This window comes from Plectropomus leopardus, chromosome 5 (genome assembly GCF_026936395.1).
Source record: "Plectropomus leopardus strain MGB_pleo_1.0 chromosome 5, ASM2693639v1, whole genome shotgun sequence".
Taxonomy (NCBI): domain Eukaryota; kingdom Metazoa; phylum Chordata; class Actinopteri; order Perciformes; family Serranidae; genus Plectropomus; species Plectropomus leopardus.
The window spans coordinates 16,782,158-16,794,571 of NC_142180.1; the positions used below are offsets into that span (position 1 = coordinate 16,782,158).

General features: G+C 39.5%; 2 protein-coding genes across 3 annotated transcripts; both read left to right on the forward strand.

Annotated features, from left to right (window-relative positions):
* Positions 1-1,658: 1,658 nt before the first annotated feature.
* ift38 (intraflagellar transport 38) lies at positions 1,659-7,638 on the forward strand. Of its 2 annotated transcripts, XM_088077628.1 has the most exons (14): positions 1,659-1,910; positions 2,424-2,489; positions 2,591-2,702; positions 2,968-3,052; positions 3,156-3,335; positions 3,824-3,919; positions 4,109-4,192; positions 4,301-4,434; positions 4,675-4,816; positions 5,740-5,815; positions 5,931-6,041; positions 6,185-6,234; positions 6,521-6,583; positions 7,280-7,638. In XM_088077628.1, exons 2-14 carry the CDS (start codon positions 2,468-2,470, stop codon positions 7,454-7,456), a joined length of 1,332 nt encoding a protein of 443 aa, XP_087933754.1. In that variant the 5' UTR covers positions 1,659-1,910; positions 2,424-2,467; the 3' UTR covers positions 7,457-7,638. The 2 variants fall into 2 exon arrangements, with proteins under 2 accessions (XP_087933754.1, XP_042338650.2); XM_042482716.2 differs by lacking the exon at positions 6,521-6,583 and having other exon boundaries at positions 1,669-1,910.
* A 917-nt stretch (positions 7,639-8,555) lies between these two features.
* ccdc124 (coiled-coil domain containing 124) lies at positions 8,556-12,312 on the forward strand. Its single transcript, XM_042484069.2, has 5 exons — positions 8,556-8,689; positions 9,958-10,135; positions 10,931-11,129; positions 11,507-11,612; positions 11,754-12,312. Exons 2-5 carry the CDS (start codon positions 9,977-9,979, stop codon positions 11,956-11,958), a joined length of 669 nt encoding a protein of 222 aa, XP_042340003.1. The 5' UTR covers positions 8,556-8,689; positions 9,958-9,976; the 3' UTR covers positions 11,959-12,312.
* The last annotated feature ends 102 nt before the right edge of the window (positions 12,313-12,414 follow it).

Consider the following 12,414-nt stretch of genomic DNA (forward strand, 5'->3'; position numbering starts at 1 on the left):
TCTTTTTTTTTTTTTAAGAAAACAATTTCCTAGTAATTTTCTTGATCTTTTTACTAATTTCTTGCTTTTTTGGGTCATTTCTTCCTTTCAATTCATTGCCTTCCCTTCGTGTTTTTGAACGAAATCAAGCCAATCTATTCAGATTTCAAAGGGTTAATCATGGTATTATCTTGGTGTATACTGACACCTGCTGATGATTGAATGTCACTTTAAAATGCAGACGTACCTACATACATGGCTGCCACACATCATGGCTGCCAGACACATGTAACCAATAAGCAGGAAAGCACTTCATATAGCATAATGGTCATTTATTGCATTTCCTTTCCTTTCACCCATTCTCACTATACAAAAGTAACATTTCCAGACAGTCTATCTTCCAGAATACATTGATAGGCCTAACTGAAAGTCTTTCTTGAATGTTGTGGGCTCGTGCTTCCGTGCACATTGGTCCTGAATCCCTCAAACCACCTCCATGTTGCTGCTGCAGTTTGTCTTCAGCCCGGTGCTTCACCACTCATCCGCGGCCCTGTTAGAGTCCTCGTCCGCTACAGCACAGTCCAGGCGCTGGACACCGGGCAGCGCCAGGTCCCTTTCGTTAAGCTTCTCCAGAAACGAGGAGAGCAGCCGTTTGTTTAAATGGTCCGTAAGGGTCCTTTCCTCTTCCACCCGCTCCTTTGCGACGTTTCCGCCCGACTCCTCTTCTTCCGCCTCGGTGTCGGCGCTGAGCTGCGGAGGGACCGACCGGTGGTTCAAGGGCAAGCCGTTCGCCTGCTCGTCCTCCCCGGGCTGCTGCTCCGTCCAGCTCCCGGCGTCCGCCCCGGATTCCGTCTCCATCCGTGATATTAAAGTGGTCTGCAGGGCGGCATTCTCCAGCTCTTTAAGGCGTTTGCTGTGAAGGCCGCAGGCAGGAGGTTCATTTCCAGTCGCGCTGTTGTTGTTGTGAGGTGGCTCACCAGTTTGCTCCATCATGCTCTGCGTCAGGAGTGCAGCCCATAAATGTGACAGGCTGCTGTGGCGCAGACTGAGGAGTGTCGCCTCCCTGTGGCCACTGCACCATGCACACTGCAGCTCTGTGCCAGTGGAAGAAAGTGACTATACCACAATTTAGCCGACTATTTCTTCAGTTCTCCAATACAACCCTGCTGCAGAAGACAGCTAAAAACCAGCCTATGCCGGTAGCTGGTTTTAGTTGGTTGTAGCTTGTCGAAGATGATGGCCCTGACCCACTTCTTGCCGGTCTTTGACAGTTTGACATGTTGGTGTGACCAGCCTATTATGTTGCACATTTATTTTTATGTATAACACATGACACACTGGTGTTTACTTTCAATTAAGTAAAAGACTTACCTCTTCAACCACCTATTAAAAGCATAACAAGTAAAAGCACTCATTAGACATTGAGTGTTGTCGGTGTCGGTTTAATTTTAATATATTTGTAAGTACCCTGCCTTACATAAAACAACTCAACTATAGGTATACCAAAGTGCAGTACTTCATGCTTGCTAGTAAATGTATGTGGGTACCCCCCACCTTTGCCTTTATCATTATTATTATTATTATTATTATTATTATTATTATTGTTATTATTATTATTATTATTATTATTACAGCAACAGTTAAGTAGCCCACCTCTTTTTAAAACTGTCTTTATTCACACCAAAGGGAACAGAGCAGCAGTATGCGCAAACACAGTGTAAACTTTGTACGTTGGGAATCCATCAAGTCCTATCAAGTCAAATTCCTACTGTCACTGTAACATAAGGTCTTCGCTCGTCTTTTTGACCTCGTCGAGTTTCCGTAGGACAAGAATTTGTTTCCATAGAGACCGTCTACGGTGAAGACCACATCACGATAATACATCCATGGTGGAGACTCACGAGCGCCTAGCTCAGCTACAACACCGACAGGTAACATAATCATTACTGCCCTCCGTAAACCATATATTCGACGTTTGCTTTCCGCTAAAGAGGTAGTTCAGAATAAAATCACTTGTTGCGGGCTGACCTATCGTGAACCACCAGGCTTTAGCTTCTTGCTAACTAGCTTAGCCTAGCCACAAATTAGTTAGGCTAGTTATTGTCAGCTCTGCTAACTTAACAGCAGTTGAACTATCTCCACACGCGGCGTTTGGTTAAACACACACTTTCCGACATTCATAATACAAACAGCATCAAATAACTAAGGATTCTGTTATTTCACGCTAAGAGTTTTTTTGTTTCCACAGGACTGAAATGGTGATAGAGGTCAGGAATGAAAGTCTAGTCGTATTCATATGACGTTCCCAAATCACTTTTTTTCCTCCGCGGACTTTACAGTCTGCTGAACACGACGTCCTCGATCCATATCCCAAGACAAACTAATGTGTCGAGTTAAGTAGCTTGGTTGTCTATTAATCCATTCTGTCTCTTTTGCTGCCAAAGGAAGAACTAGTGCATCCTCTGCTGTTCAGTACTGGCAGGCCAAAATGTCCTTCAGAGACTTAAGAAGTAAGTGATTTTTACTTAGTAAACATTGCATCACTCTGTTGAAGAATTGTGTGTCATATCGGTATACATATTGGTAATCTGAGATGCATTTCATTCGACAGATTTCACAGAAATGATGAGAGCCTTGGGCTATCCTCGGCTGATATCTATGGAGAACTTCAGGACACCAAACTTCACGTTAGTGGCAGAAATCCTAATATGGCTCGTAAAGAGGTATGCCCAGAATTCACAAAGTCCATGTTCTTCAAGCTCAAATAGTCCAATCCATACATCTGTGTTTGTTTAATCGTTGTTTCTTTAACACCACTTACCGGTCCATCAAGACTTCTTTTTTTTCTGTTGGCCCCATGGTTTGGATTGAATACCTCTTTTTTTACTTAACATAGTCAAAACTTTTTATTGACATCCTGTATGTAATGGAGGATACTGTGACATATTTTGCTCTTTGTCTTTCTCTCTCTTTGTCCTTTGCATGTAGATATGAGCCTCAGGTGGATATTCCCAGTGATGTAGATACACAGTCGGACAGAATATTCTTCATCAAGGCTGTCGCCCAGTTTATGGTGAAATATTTTGTTAAGTCATACAAACTGTACAGATTACTCTTAGCTATAGCATGCCTGCTGTTATTCAGTCTGTCTAAACCAGTGTTTCACATGGTTGCAGGCAACTAAGGCTCACATCAAGTTGAACACCAAGCGTCTCTACCAGGCTGATGGGTATGCAGTGAAAGAGATGCTGAAGATCACTTCAGTGCTGTATAGTGCTATGAAGACCAAGCAGATGGCCCTGGGAGACCGAATCGAGGAGGACAACAGCAAGTTCAAGTTTGACCTAGGCTCACGGGTGAGATGCATGTTTCACACTGAATAATGTTATGTCTGTATTACTTTATCCTTAGTCATTACTAAACTTAATAACTGAGAGGAGAAATTCCATTGAGTGATTTAAGGTTTAGTCAGCGCTGGAATTTAAGATGAAATGATGGTCATATATTGGTCATATATTGTACAATTTAGCAGATGTGAATGTTCTCCACATCAAGGTTGGTTCTATAAACTTTTGTTGCACTACTTGACTTGTCGGTACGTCTGATCCACATGCATGTCAACTCTCACATAGAGAATGCAAAATATTTGACTAATTGCTCCATGGTATGTAACATCTTGTTGTTTTCTCCTTTGTATTAAACTTTGATATTATTATCTTTTTCCCGCTTTCTATTTCATCTCTTGTTTGATATTTCCCTCACTTCTTAGGAAAATGTCTTTTATCAAATTGAAGGCAGAAGAGAAAACTGTGTTGCTGATAATGTCTCACTGTTTACATTTCAGATTTCTGATCTCAAAGCAGCTCGACAGCTGGCATCTGAGGTCACATCTAAAGGAGCATCTCTGTATGATTTATTGGGAAAAGAAGTGGACTTGAGGGTGAGGGAAAACAGATATTAACAGACATGCAGACTGGTTTCCATTTCTTTTAACTTGAGTTCTCACAATTCTTGACAGTGGGGAAAAAAACGTTGGGGTTTCTCCTCATACACTAGACACAGACCAGATAGGATGTTTTACTGTTTGAAGGTGATCACTCTTCTGTCTTTATTTCCAAAATCCCCACAGGAAATGAGAACTGCGGCAATTGCCAGACCTTTGGAGATCAATGAAACTGAAAAGGCCCTGAGAGCTGCAATCAAGGAGGTTTTGGTATGTATTCATTCTGATAATCCTAATTTTTTCAAATTTGCACAGGGCCCTTTTTCATCCATGAAATGCCACTTAATCTGCCACCACACCTCTGTGTTCACTGTCCAGGAAAGTGTGGAGAAGACCAAAGACATGCTGAGTAATGTTGTTTCTGATGAAACCAGTCTGGACGCAAAGATAGAAAAGAAGAAACAGGAGCTGGAGAGGAATCGTAAAAGGCTCCAGACACTGCAGAGTGTCAGGTCAGTTCACAGCCTGACAGGAGCAGACAGGTTGAATGACAGGAATAAATTCACAGTGCTTGGGTTAATTAAAAGAAAGCATAAAATGATTAGGGGTGATGGTCATTTTGAGTTGAATTATTTGCACTTATTGCTTTCTTTGACTGACACTGAGTCTTGAAACAAAACTGACTGACAAGTTAATATGTCTGCACTCCCCCCTTTCTAAGTGTGTGTTTTTTGTTCCTCTCATTTTTGTAGGCCAGCCTTCATGGATGAATATGAGAAGATTGAAGAAGATCTGCAGAAGCAATATGAAACTTATGTGGAGAAGTTCAGGAACCTCTGCTTCCTGGAGTCTCAGCTGGATGAATACCATAGACTGGAGCAGGAGAGGTTTGAGGTGTGTGTGTGTGTGTTTAGGAAACTTAGAACAATGATTTTCAAATGTTTAATACAAGGGCCTCCTGTGGAACTGATGAATGTAATGCTACATTCTCATACTCCTTGGATGGTCCCATTTCCAGAGTTAGGGAGTTGTTCCTCCAACTTGGTTGTGTTTTTGAGCCTTAACTTGTAATGTTGAAGCAACATTAGATGTGTTGTATTTTATGTGTCAGAGCGTTTGAACACATTGATTACAAGGTGATTTTGTTACAGACACCTGTACATCAACTAGAACCGGCTACTAAAATGTTGTTTCCCCTGACTAATGCAGATAAACATCTTTTCTAGTCAATGTCGACCACTGTAGGTAAAGACCAGCTAACAGTTACAGCCTAATACCACATTTAGAGTCATTGTTCTGACTTTCATGTTCACCTGATTTTTCCCTGTCAGAGACTCATTTTTCTGGTTATTTCTGACACCTCATGAAAGCAATTTACATTTGTTATTTTTGCTTTAACATAATGCAAAATTATTTAATTAGAGCTCAGCGTAACCCAGAGACATATATTCTGCAAATATGGGTTTAAAAAAAACACAAAAACTATTTTAATAATAAATGGAATTGAAAAAAGTACTTAACTTACCCCTCTGTATTACTGTTTTGCCTAAGGAGAGACTAATGTATCTTTCTCTCCTGTTTTAAACTTGCTTGAGCCCCAGTTGTATTACTGCACTAAGATGGCACTTGACATTTTGTGCAGATCCAACAAACCACATGAGCATAACTGGCTCGTGATGATGGGAAATAAGACAATACTTTTGGCAAATAAACAGGAGTGACTCACTCTGTGAATGCTGTGGATGAAGGAGAATAGAGACTGGCATTATGACCGAATCTCGTCATGCTGGCTTTAATGTCCTGTCTTTCCACTGCAGGAGGCCGAAAACACACTAAGGATGATGCAGAATGTATTGAGGGAGGAGGAGGAGAGGGATCTGACGAGGAGTTCCTGTGAGACAACTAATTATACGCTGCTAAAGCACAGCAATAGTCACATAATCTCAACCCCTTTTATGATTTAACTTTTTTTTTAATTTGATTTTTTCATGAAATCTGTATTCTACAGTGAAAGACGAGGATTCTGACATGGATGTTCCAGAGGATGAAGGTTCAGATAGCGACATGGAAGAGTGCCGACCATCTAAGCCACGGCCCACACGAAATGGCATCATGGCAGGTACGCGGACAAGGATAGCCATGTTCTCCTTATGATCAGTGCTTGGAAAAATTGGTTAATTCGAGACAAAATTATCTCCATCATTTTCTGTTTTCTATAATTCTGATTGTTTTGTTTTTTTTGCCTTTTTGTTTGCACCATAGGACGGGGAGCTCGTTTCATCGGGAACATGCAGGGTGGTGACAGTGATGAGGTTAGTACTGTAGCAAAATCAATACAAGATTCTTTCTTTGTTCTTTGTAAAATAAACCTAATGTAGCAAGCATCTCTTTGATTTATGTGTTAAAATTGGGATAAAATACTTTTTTTCCTGCTGATTTCCCTCCCAGTGGGCCTCTTCCTACAGAATGGCATGCAGTTTTCTTTACTTTCTTCTTTACTACCATACTGTCCTGTGCGCCAACTCTTATCAGTTTCACATCTCTTTGGGTTTCCGTTTTGTTCTCTGTTCCATATCTGATCTTTCACCTGTATTTTAGAAGCCCTCTTTTGTTGCCTCCAGAAGTTCAATCCTTCGTGCCAAAAAACAACGAAAAGGAAAGGTTTGTGCAGGAGCGGGATCTAGTTCGCTCCTTGTTCCTGTGTGTATTTAAAGGAAAAATCCACTTTCATATAGTTCACACTGGACAAGGAATTGGACCACATCAGTTGCACAGCATAGCCGGTGTCAGGAATGTTTATACAGGTCACAAGGTGAAGGAGAAGTACGCTCAGAGCGTGCATTTGTTCTGGCACATTGTCTCTGTCTTACAGAGAACATAAACTATGTTTTTCATCCACTACTGAGGCACATATATAGGATAAAACTCACCACCTGTGTTAGTGCTGATTAAAGACATCAACAAAAAGGAAGTAACTGGAGAGAGACTGAGATGTTTTAAACAAAGTTGAAGTGTTTGGAATGGATTTTTCCTTTAAATTAGGTAAATGGTTTAACTGGTCACTGTAGTGATCTGGCTCCAGGTGGACATGTCCCAGTTCAATGATTCACTGTTAAATCAGACTGGGCATGTTTTCAGCACAGCTGCAGAGGTGATTCAGTGATTAGATCTGTCTGAAGTTTTTGTGAGACATTAGATGGTTCAGTGTTTAGTTAGGATGAAAACATGTCCATCCCTGTTGTAGCTCAGCGTTGTGTGATGAATAATTGCTCAATAAATGTCATTTGACTGGACTTTGAGCTTTTTGTAATTGGGTACTTATTCTGTGTCTGTGTCCCTGCTTGCCTGCCATTTCAGAGTGAAGACAGTGAGATTGATGTCGACGAGGATGATGAGGAAGATGATGAGGGCGAGGAGGAGGAGAGCAAGGATTTGGAGGATGACAGTCTGGAGGGCCCTATGTCCAGGGGTGCTCACCCCTCCAAGGGAGGCATGAGACAGCCTCTGCTGGAGGAGAGCGATAATGACTTCTAAATTTAAAAATAACACACACGAGCTCCTGTTTCTGTATTCCACATTAGGTCGTCTGATTACTTACTAGAAATGTGCATTCATTATTTTCCATCAGGTTGTTTTACATCATAAAGAATCAGTATAATATCTATTTTTTAATATTTATGTAAACTGTTTATCTTAATAAAATATTAACAACTGAATCTTTCTCCCTTGTCCCATCAAGTATGACCAGCTTAAAATGTTTGTCTTGTTGTAAGAGTTATTTAGTCATAAATTAGGGCTGAGTATTTCAATTTTGTGCAATTTAATACTTTATACATCACTCTGTAGTAACCTTTCGATAAATATTACTCTGGGAGTTTTTTGTTTTTTTTTACATTTGTTTTTAAACATGATATTTTCTGTAATACCAAAGAAACAATATATTACTTTTAAAAAAATACTCCAAATGGAAAAAGACTATTGAAATGAAAAACAAAACAATTTATCACATTTCACAGTAATGTGAGAAGATATTTTGCAAAATCTGTTCTTAATAGGAGAAAATAAGATTTATTAAGCAGAAATTGTGTAGAGTTAAGGGACTGTCCTTTACCTAGCAGACTGGAGGTGGTGGTGTATTTTTTTTTAAGCTCTTGGCAGGAAGTTATGTTTTTTGGTTTTGCTTTGTGGAGGGACATTCAACTTTAGGTCGTTTTGTATAAATTTTAATTACCCTTAGAACTCCTAAACCCAGACGTCTGTTTTTTTAATGTTTTCTTTAAAAATCTCCCAAATCACATCAGTGATCATAGTCTGAAACTGTAAACAATGGTTATTAGTGGTAGAGAGAGGATCATGTCTTTTCTTTCAGTCATTCAGGGAGGCTCAAGGAAATATGTGTGGCTCCTAAGAGGGTTATGATTATATATACATATATATATATATATATATATATATATATGTTCAACTTTAATTTAATTTCTTCTTAAACCACATTTAAGAAAAATGACAAATCTACTTTGTACCTTGTATATATATATATATATATATATATATATATATATATATATATATATATATATATATATATATATATATATATATATATATATATATATAATCCATATATCCATGGTGAAATTGCGTGTAACCACGGGAGATGTTACGTCATCATTGTGCGCGCTAGTTTCAGAGAGGAGGTGGCAGACAGATGCCTCTTCGAAACAGTCAACAGTCGTCCACTTACGACCAGTTTTTCCTCTCATACTGGTATGTAACAATGTTTTTGCTCTCTGTGTTGTGATAATTGTTCTCTTAGATAAATTTGGGCGAAATTGAAATAGGGAATGACCCGCTCGTTAACGAGTAAAGCAGTCTTGTTTATCAGACTAGCACCAGCTAGCTAACGTCAGTTAGCTAACTGGCAAGCCAAACTGCAGCCGTTTGATTGTTTTTAGACATTTCAGCTATGGCGGAGTTAACCTCCTCTTTGCCGACTCGTGTGTTTTGTGTGTGATAACCCATATTTAAAGCAAGCGCTTAATTGTTGTTGCCACCTCATAAGAGTGGAGGGCTAATAATGGTTATACGAAATTAATTTAGGAAACATGAGATGCTACCCACTCAACTATCTCAGAGGACCCTTAAATAAATACTACATGTAAAACAATCATACCGAAACGAAATGTCTATAATCCTTATAGGGTTTCCACAACCATGGAAAATCATGAAAAGTCATGGAATTTCCTAATCGTATTTGCCAGGCCTGGAAAAGTCATGGAGTTAATCAAATTCATTGAAAGTTTTGGAAAAGTCATGGAATTTTGTTGTGTGTAATGAAATTGTTACAGTATGCTAGGGACGGGAATCAACAGAGACCCCATGATTCCCTGTGAATTGCTATAATGTTGCGATTTAAAACTTGTTGCGATGATGTTAACTTCATATGTTGAGTGTTGCGACAACACATATTTTCCAATATTTTGCAGTTCATTACCTTTTTTTTAAAACTGAAAATGGTGTCCCCAAAGCAAACAAAACATCTGTTTTATCTAGTAACATAAAGTTTTAAAGATTAAGTTCCACAGTCATTTTTATTGTAGCAAATTATATCTAGTGGACTCGAAAGCAACCGATTGCATTAAGCTAGTAGGCTACTTAAAGTTTAATTTGTATTTGTAATATTAATAACTTAAATTTAAAAAAAATAGAAGTAAGTCAGCTCTAATATGCTCTAATATGCATCTATTTGTGACACTTTGTTTACCATCATGTACGTTTCTCCATTTTCTCCCCATGTTCAGTCTCTTCTTCAATGTATACCAGCTGGATTAAATTATGTCTGAGTAGATAAAGTCTAGTTTGAAAAACAGCACGCATGTGGGGCAAAAAAAAGGTTTTAAAACTTTGTCCATGAGATATTTCTAGGTAGGTTGTTGTAAAACCCCTAGGTAAAACAGGTTATATTTGTATTGAGCATCACCTTGAAAACTCAAACTCTTTTGATCAGTCTCTTTGTCTCGCTCCTTGTCTCTCAGCTGAGGAGCAGCTGTTGGGATGCCAAAGAAGTTCCAAGGTGAGAACTCCAAGGCGGCCACAGCCAGAGCCCGCAAGGCTGAGGCCAAGGCGGTGGCAGACGCCAAGAAGAAGCAGCAGGAAGAGGATGCTCTGTGGCAGGAAACAGACAAACATGTACTCAAAAAAGAGCAGAGAAAGGTGAGCTGTCGCTTCGGTGTTATGCTCACCTGCTGCTCACTTTGTCTTCCACAGTTTGCTGTTTTGTTGAGGTTTTGTCACTGTGATAGTTTTTTGGATGATGTGTGTACAGGCTGTTTACATTTAGCTGAACGAATACAAACATTAATAAGAAAGGAAAATAATATTAAGTCATGGTGACAGACTTGTAACATTTGTTTTTTGCTCAGTTTTTCATATGGACAGGAACAGTGCTGCATGTGGCTTCTTATTTTTCAGACACAGATACCCAGAAGTCTAGATGGGATTAAAAGTTTATTATCCCCAGTGGGACATGTTGTATAAGCCAGTAGTTACAGAACAAATAACAATAAGAATGGAGCATATGAGGAACACTTACCATAATCAGCACAGCAATCACATGATCAGCACGCTTTAAGTAAACTAGAGTATTGCCATGTATTTTATGTGCAGCAAAAAGCATATTTATGCTTGCTTCAGTGAAAGGGGAAAATTGTTTTCCTGCTCTGTGCTGGACTTATGGTTGCTATCACTGCTTTCTACCCTCCTCCACAGTTAAAGCTTTATCTCATTACATCCACATCTTTTCTATTACATGCTGAGGTGAAAAGACCACAAATTATTCAAGCATATCTTTTTTAACCTCATAGCATTTGGCATCAACCGCTGTAAGTATTTTAGTGAATGATTCTTTTTTATTAGTGATGCTAGTGAGCTTGTCGGCTAAACTAGTTTGAAACATTATTACAATTTTATGCACAAAAGTCCTTATGAGACAGCCTGCTGTCTTTGCAGGATGACAAGGAAAAGAAGAGACTCGAGCTTCTGGAGAGGAAAAAGGAAAACCAGCGTCTTCTGGAAGAGGAGAACTCCAGCATAAAAGGCAAATCCCAGAAAGAGGCTGGATCTGGAGGAAAAGTGACTCGTGCCCAGATCGAGGAAGTACTTCAGAATGAGCTACAGCAACAGCAAGAGCAACAGCTCAAGCCACAAGGTAAATTTAAGTTTAAAGTCTGCTGGTTAGAATAAAGGTGAGTAGAGATACAATCTTTGGCTGGTTTGGGTATAAAACTAAAGCTGCAATTATGAATCTATTAGATGTCTAATTCATTGCCAGCTAATTTGATAATGGATTAATCAGTTGGAGTATTTATCTATTTTTTTTAAATTAACATTCTTTGATTCCAGCTTCTTAAATATGAATATTTACTAGTTTCTTTACTTCTCCACAGTAAAAAGTAAAAATTGACAGTAAACTTGAGGACATCATTTTGTGCTTTGGGAAACCGTGATCAACATTTTTCACCCTTTGCTGATATTTATAAACAAAACTATAAATTGATTACCATCAAATAAAATGTCTTCCTACAGAGAAGAGCCATCTGGAGACTCCACTGGAGGAGAATGTGAACAGAATTATCCCGGATGAAGGAACTGTGGAAGCCAGAACAATAGAAGACGCCATTGCGGTGCTCAGGTACCATTTGTTCTGTGTGACACGCTGTTGTCCCTGTGATTGCTCTTGTCGGTTTGAGTTAAGTTTCTCAGGCCGATGAAACAGTGACGATACCTTTTCAATGTCAAAACACGTCATTACATCTTCTCTTCCTGTTTCCAGTACTGGGCCTGAGGACGTGGACCACCACCCAGAGCGGAGGATGAAAGCAGCATTTGCTGCCTTTGAGGAGGCCAACATGCCTCGCCTCAAAAAGGAGAACCCCAACATGAGGCTGTCGCAGCTCAAGCAGCAGTTAAAGAAGGAGTGGATGAAGTCGCCAGAGAACCCCCTGAACCAACGCTTTGCTTCCTACAACTCAAAGTGAATGCACTGTTTCTCCCCTTAACTCCATTTAAAAACTACCTGCCTCTGCACATGGAAGACTTCCATCGAAAAATTGAATAATTTTATTTCAAAATGAGAAAAGTTGCTGATGAGATCTTCACCACTTCCCACCCAAAAACAATCTCTACAATGCCAGATCACTAGCAAGGAGAAGCTTAATATCCTCCGCTATCAGGGTCACAAGTGATCACAGTGTCTGTGCACGTGGCTTCTTACTCGGCACTTCAGCGTTCAATGAATTTAACTTCATCATCTTTTTTTCTAGCACGTCTGGGGAGGTGGGAAGCCAGATGTTTTGAGAGTAACTTATTAAAGTTCACCGCTCAATCATCAACATTTCTTGTTGCTTTTAAATGCAAGAGCTCTCTTTCTTTATTTTTAGGAGACACATGAATCAGGTCACACACTGAAGTCAGATATTCTTGCCTACTGCTGC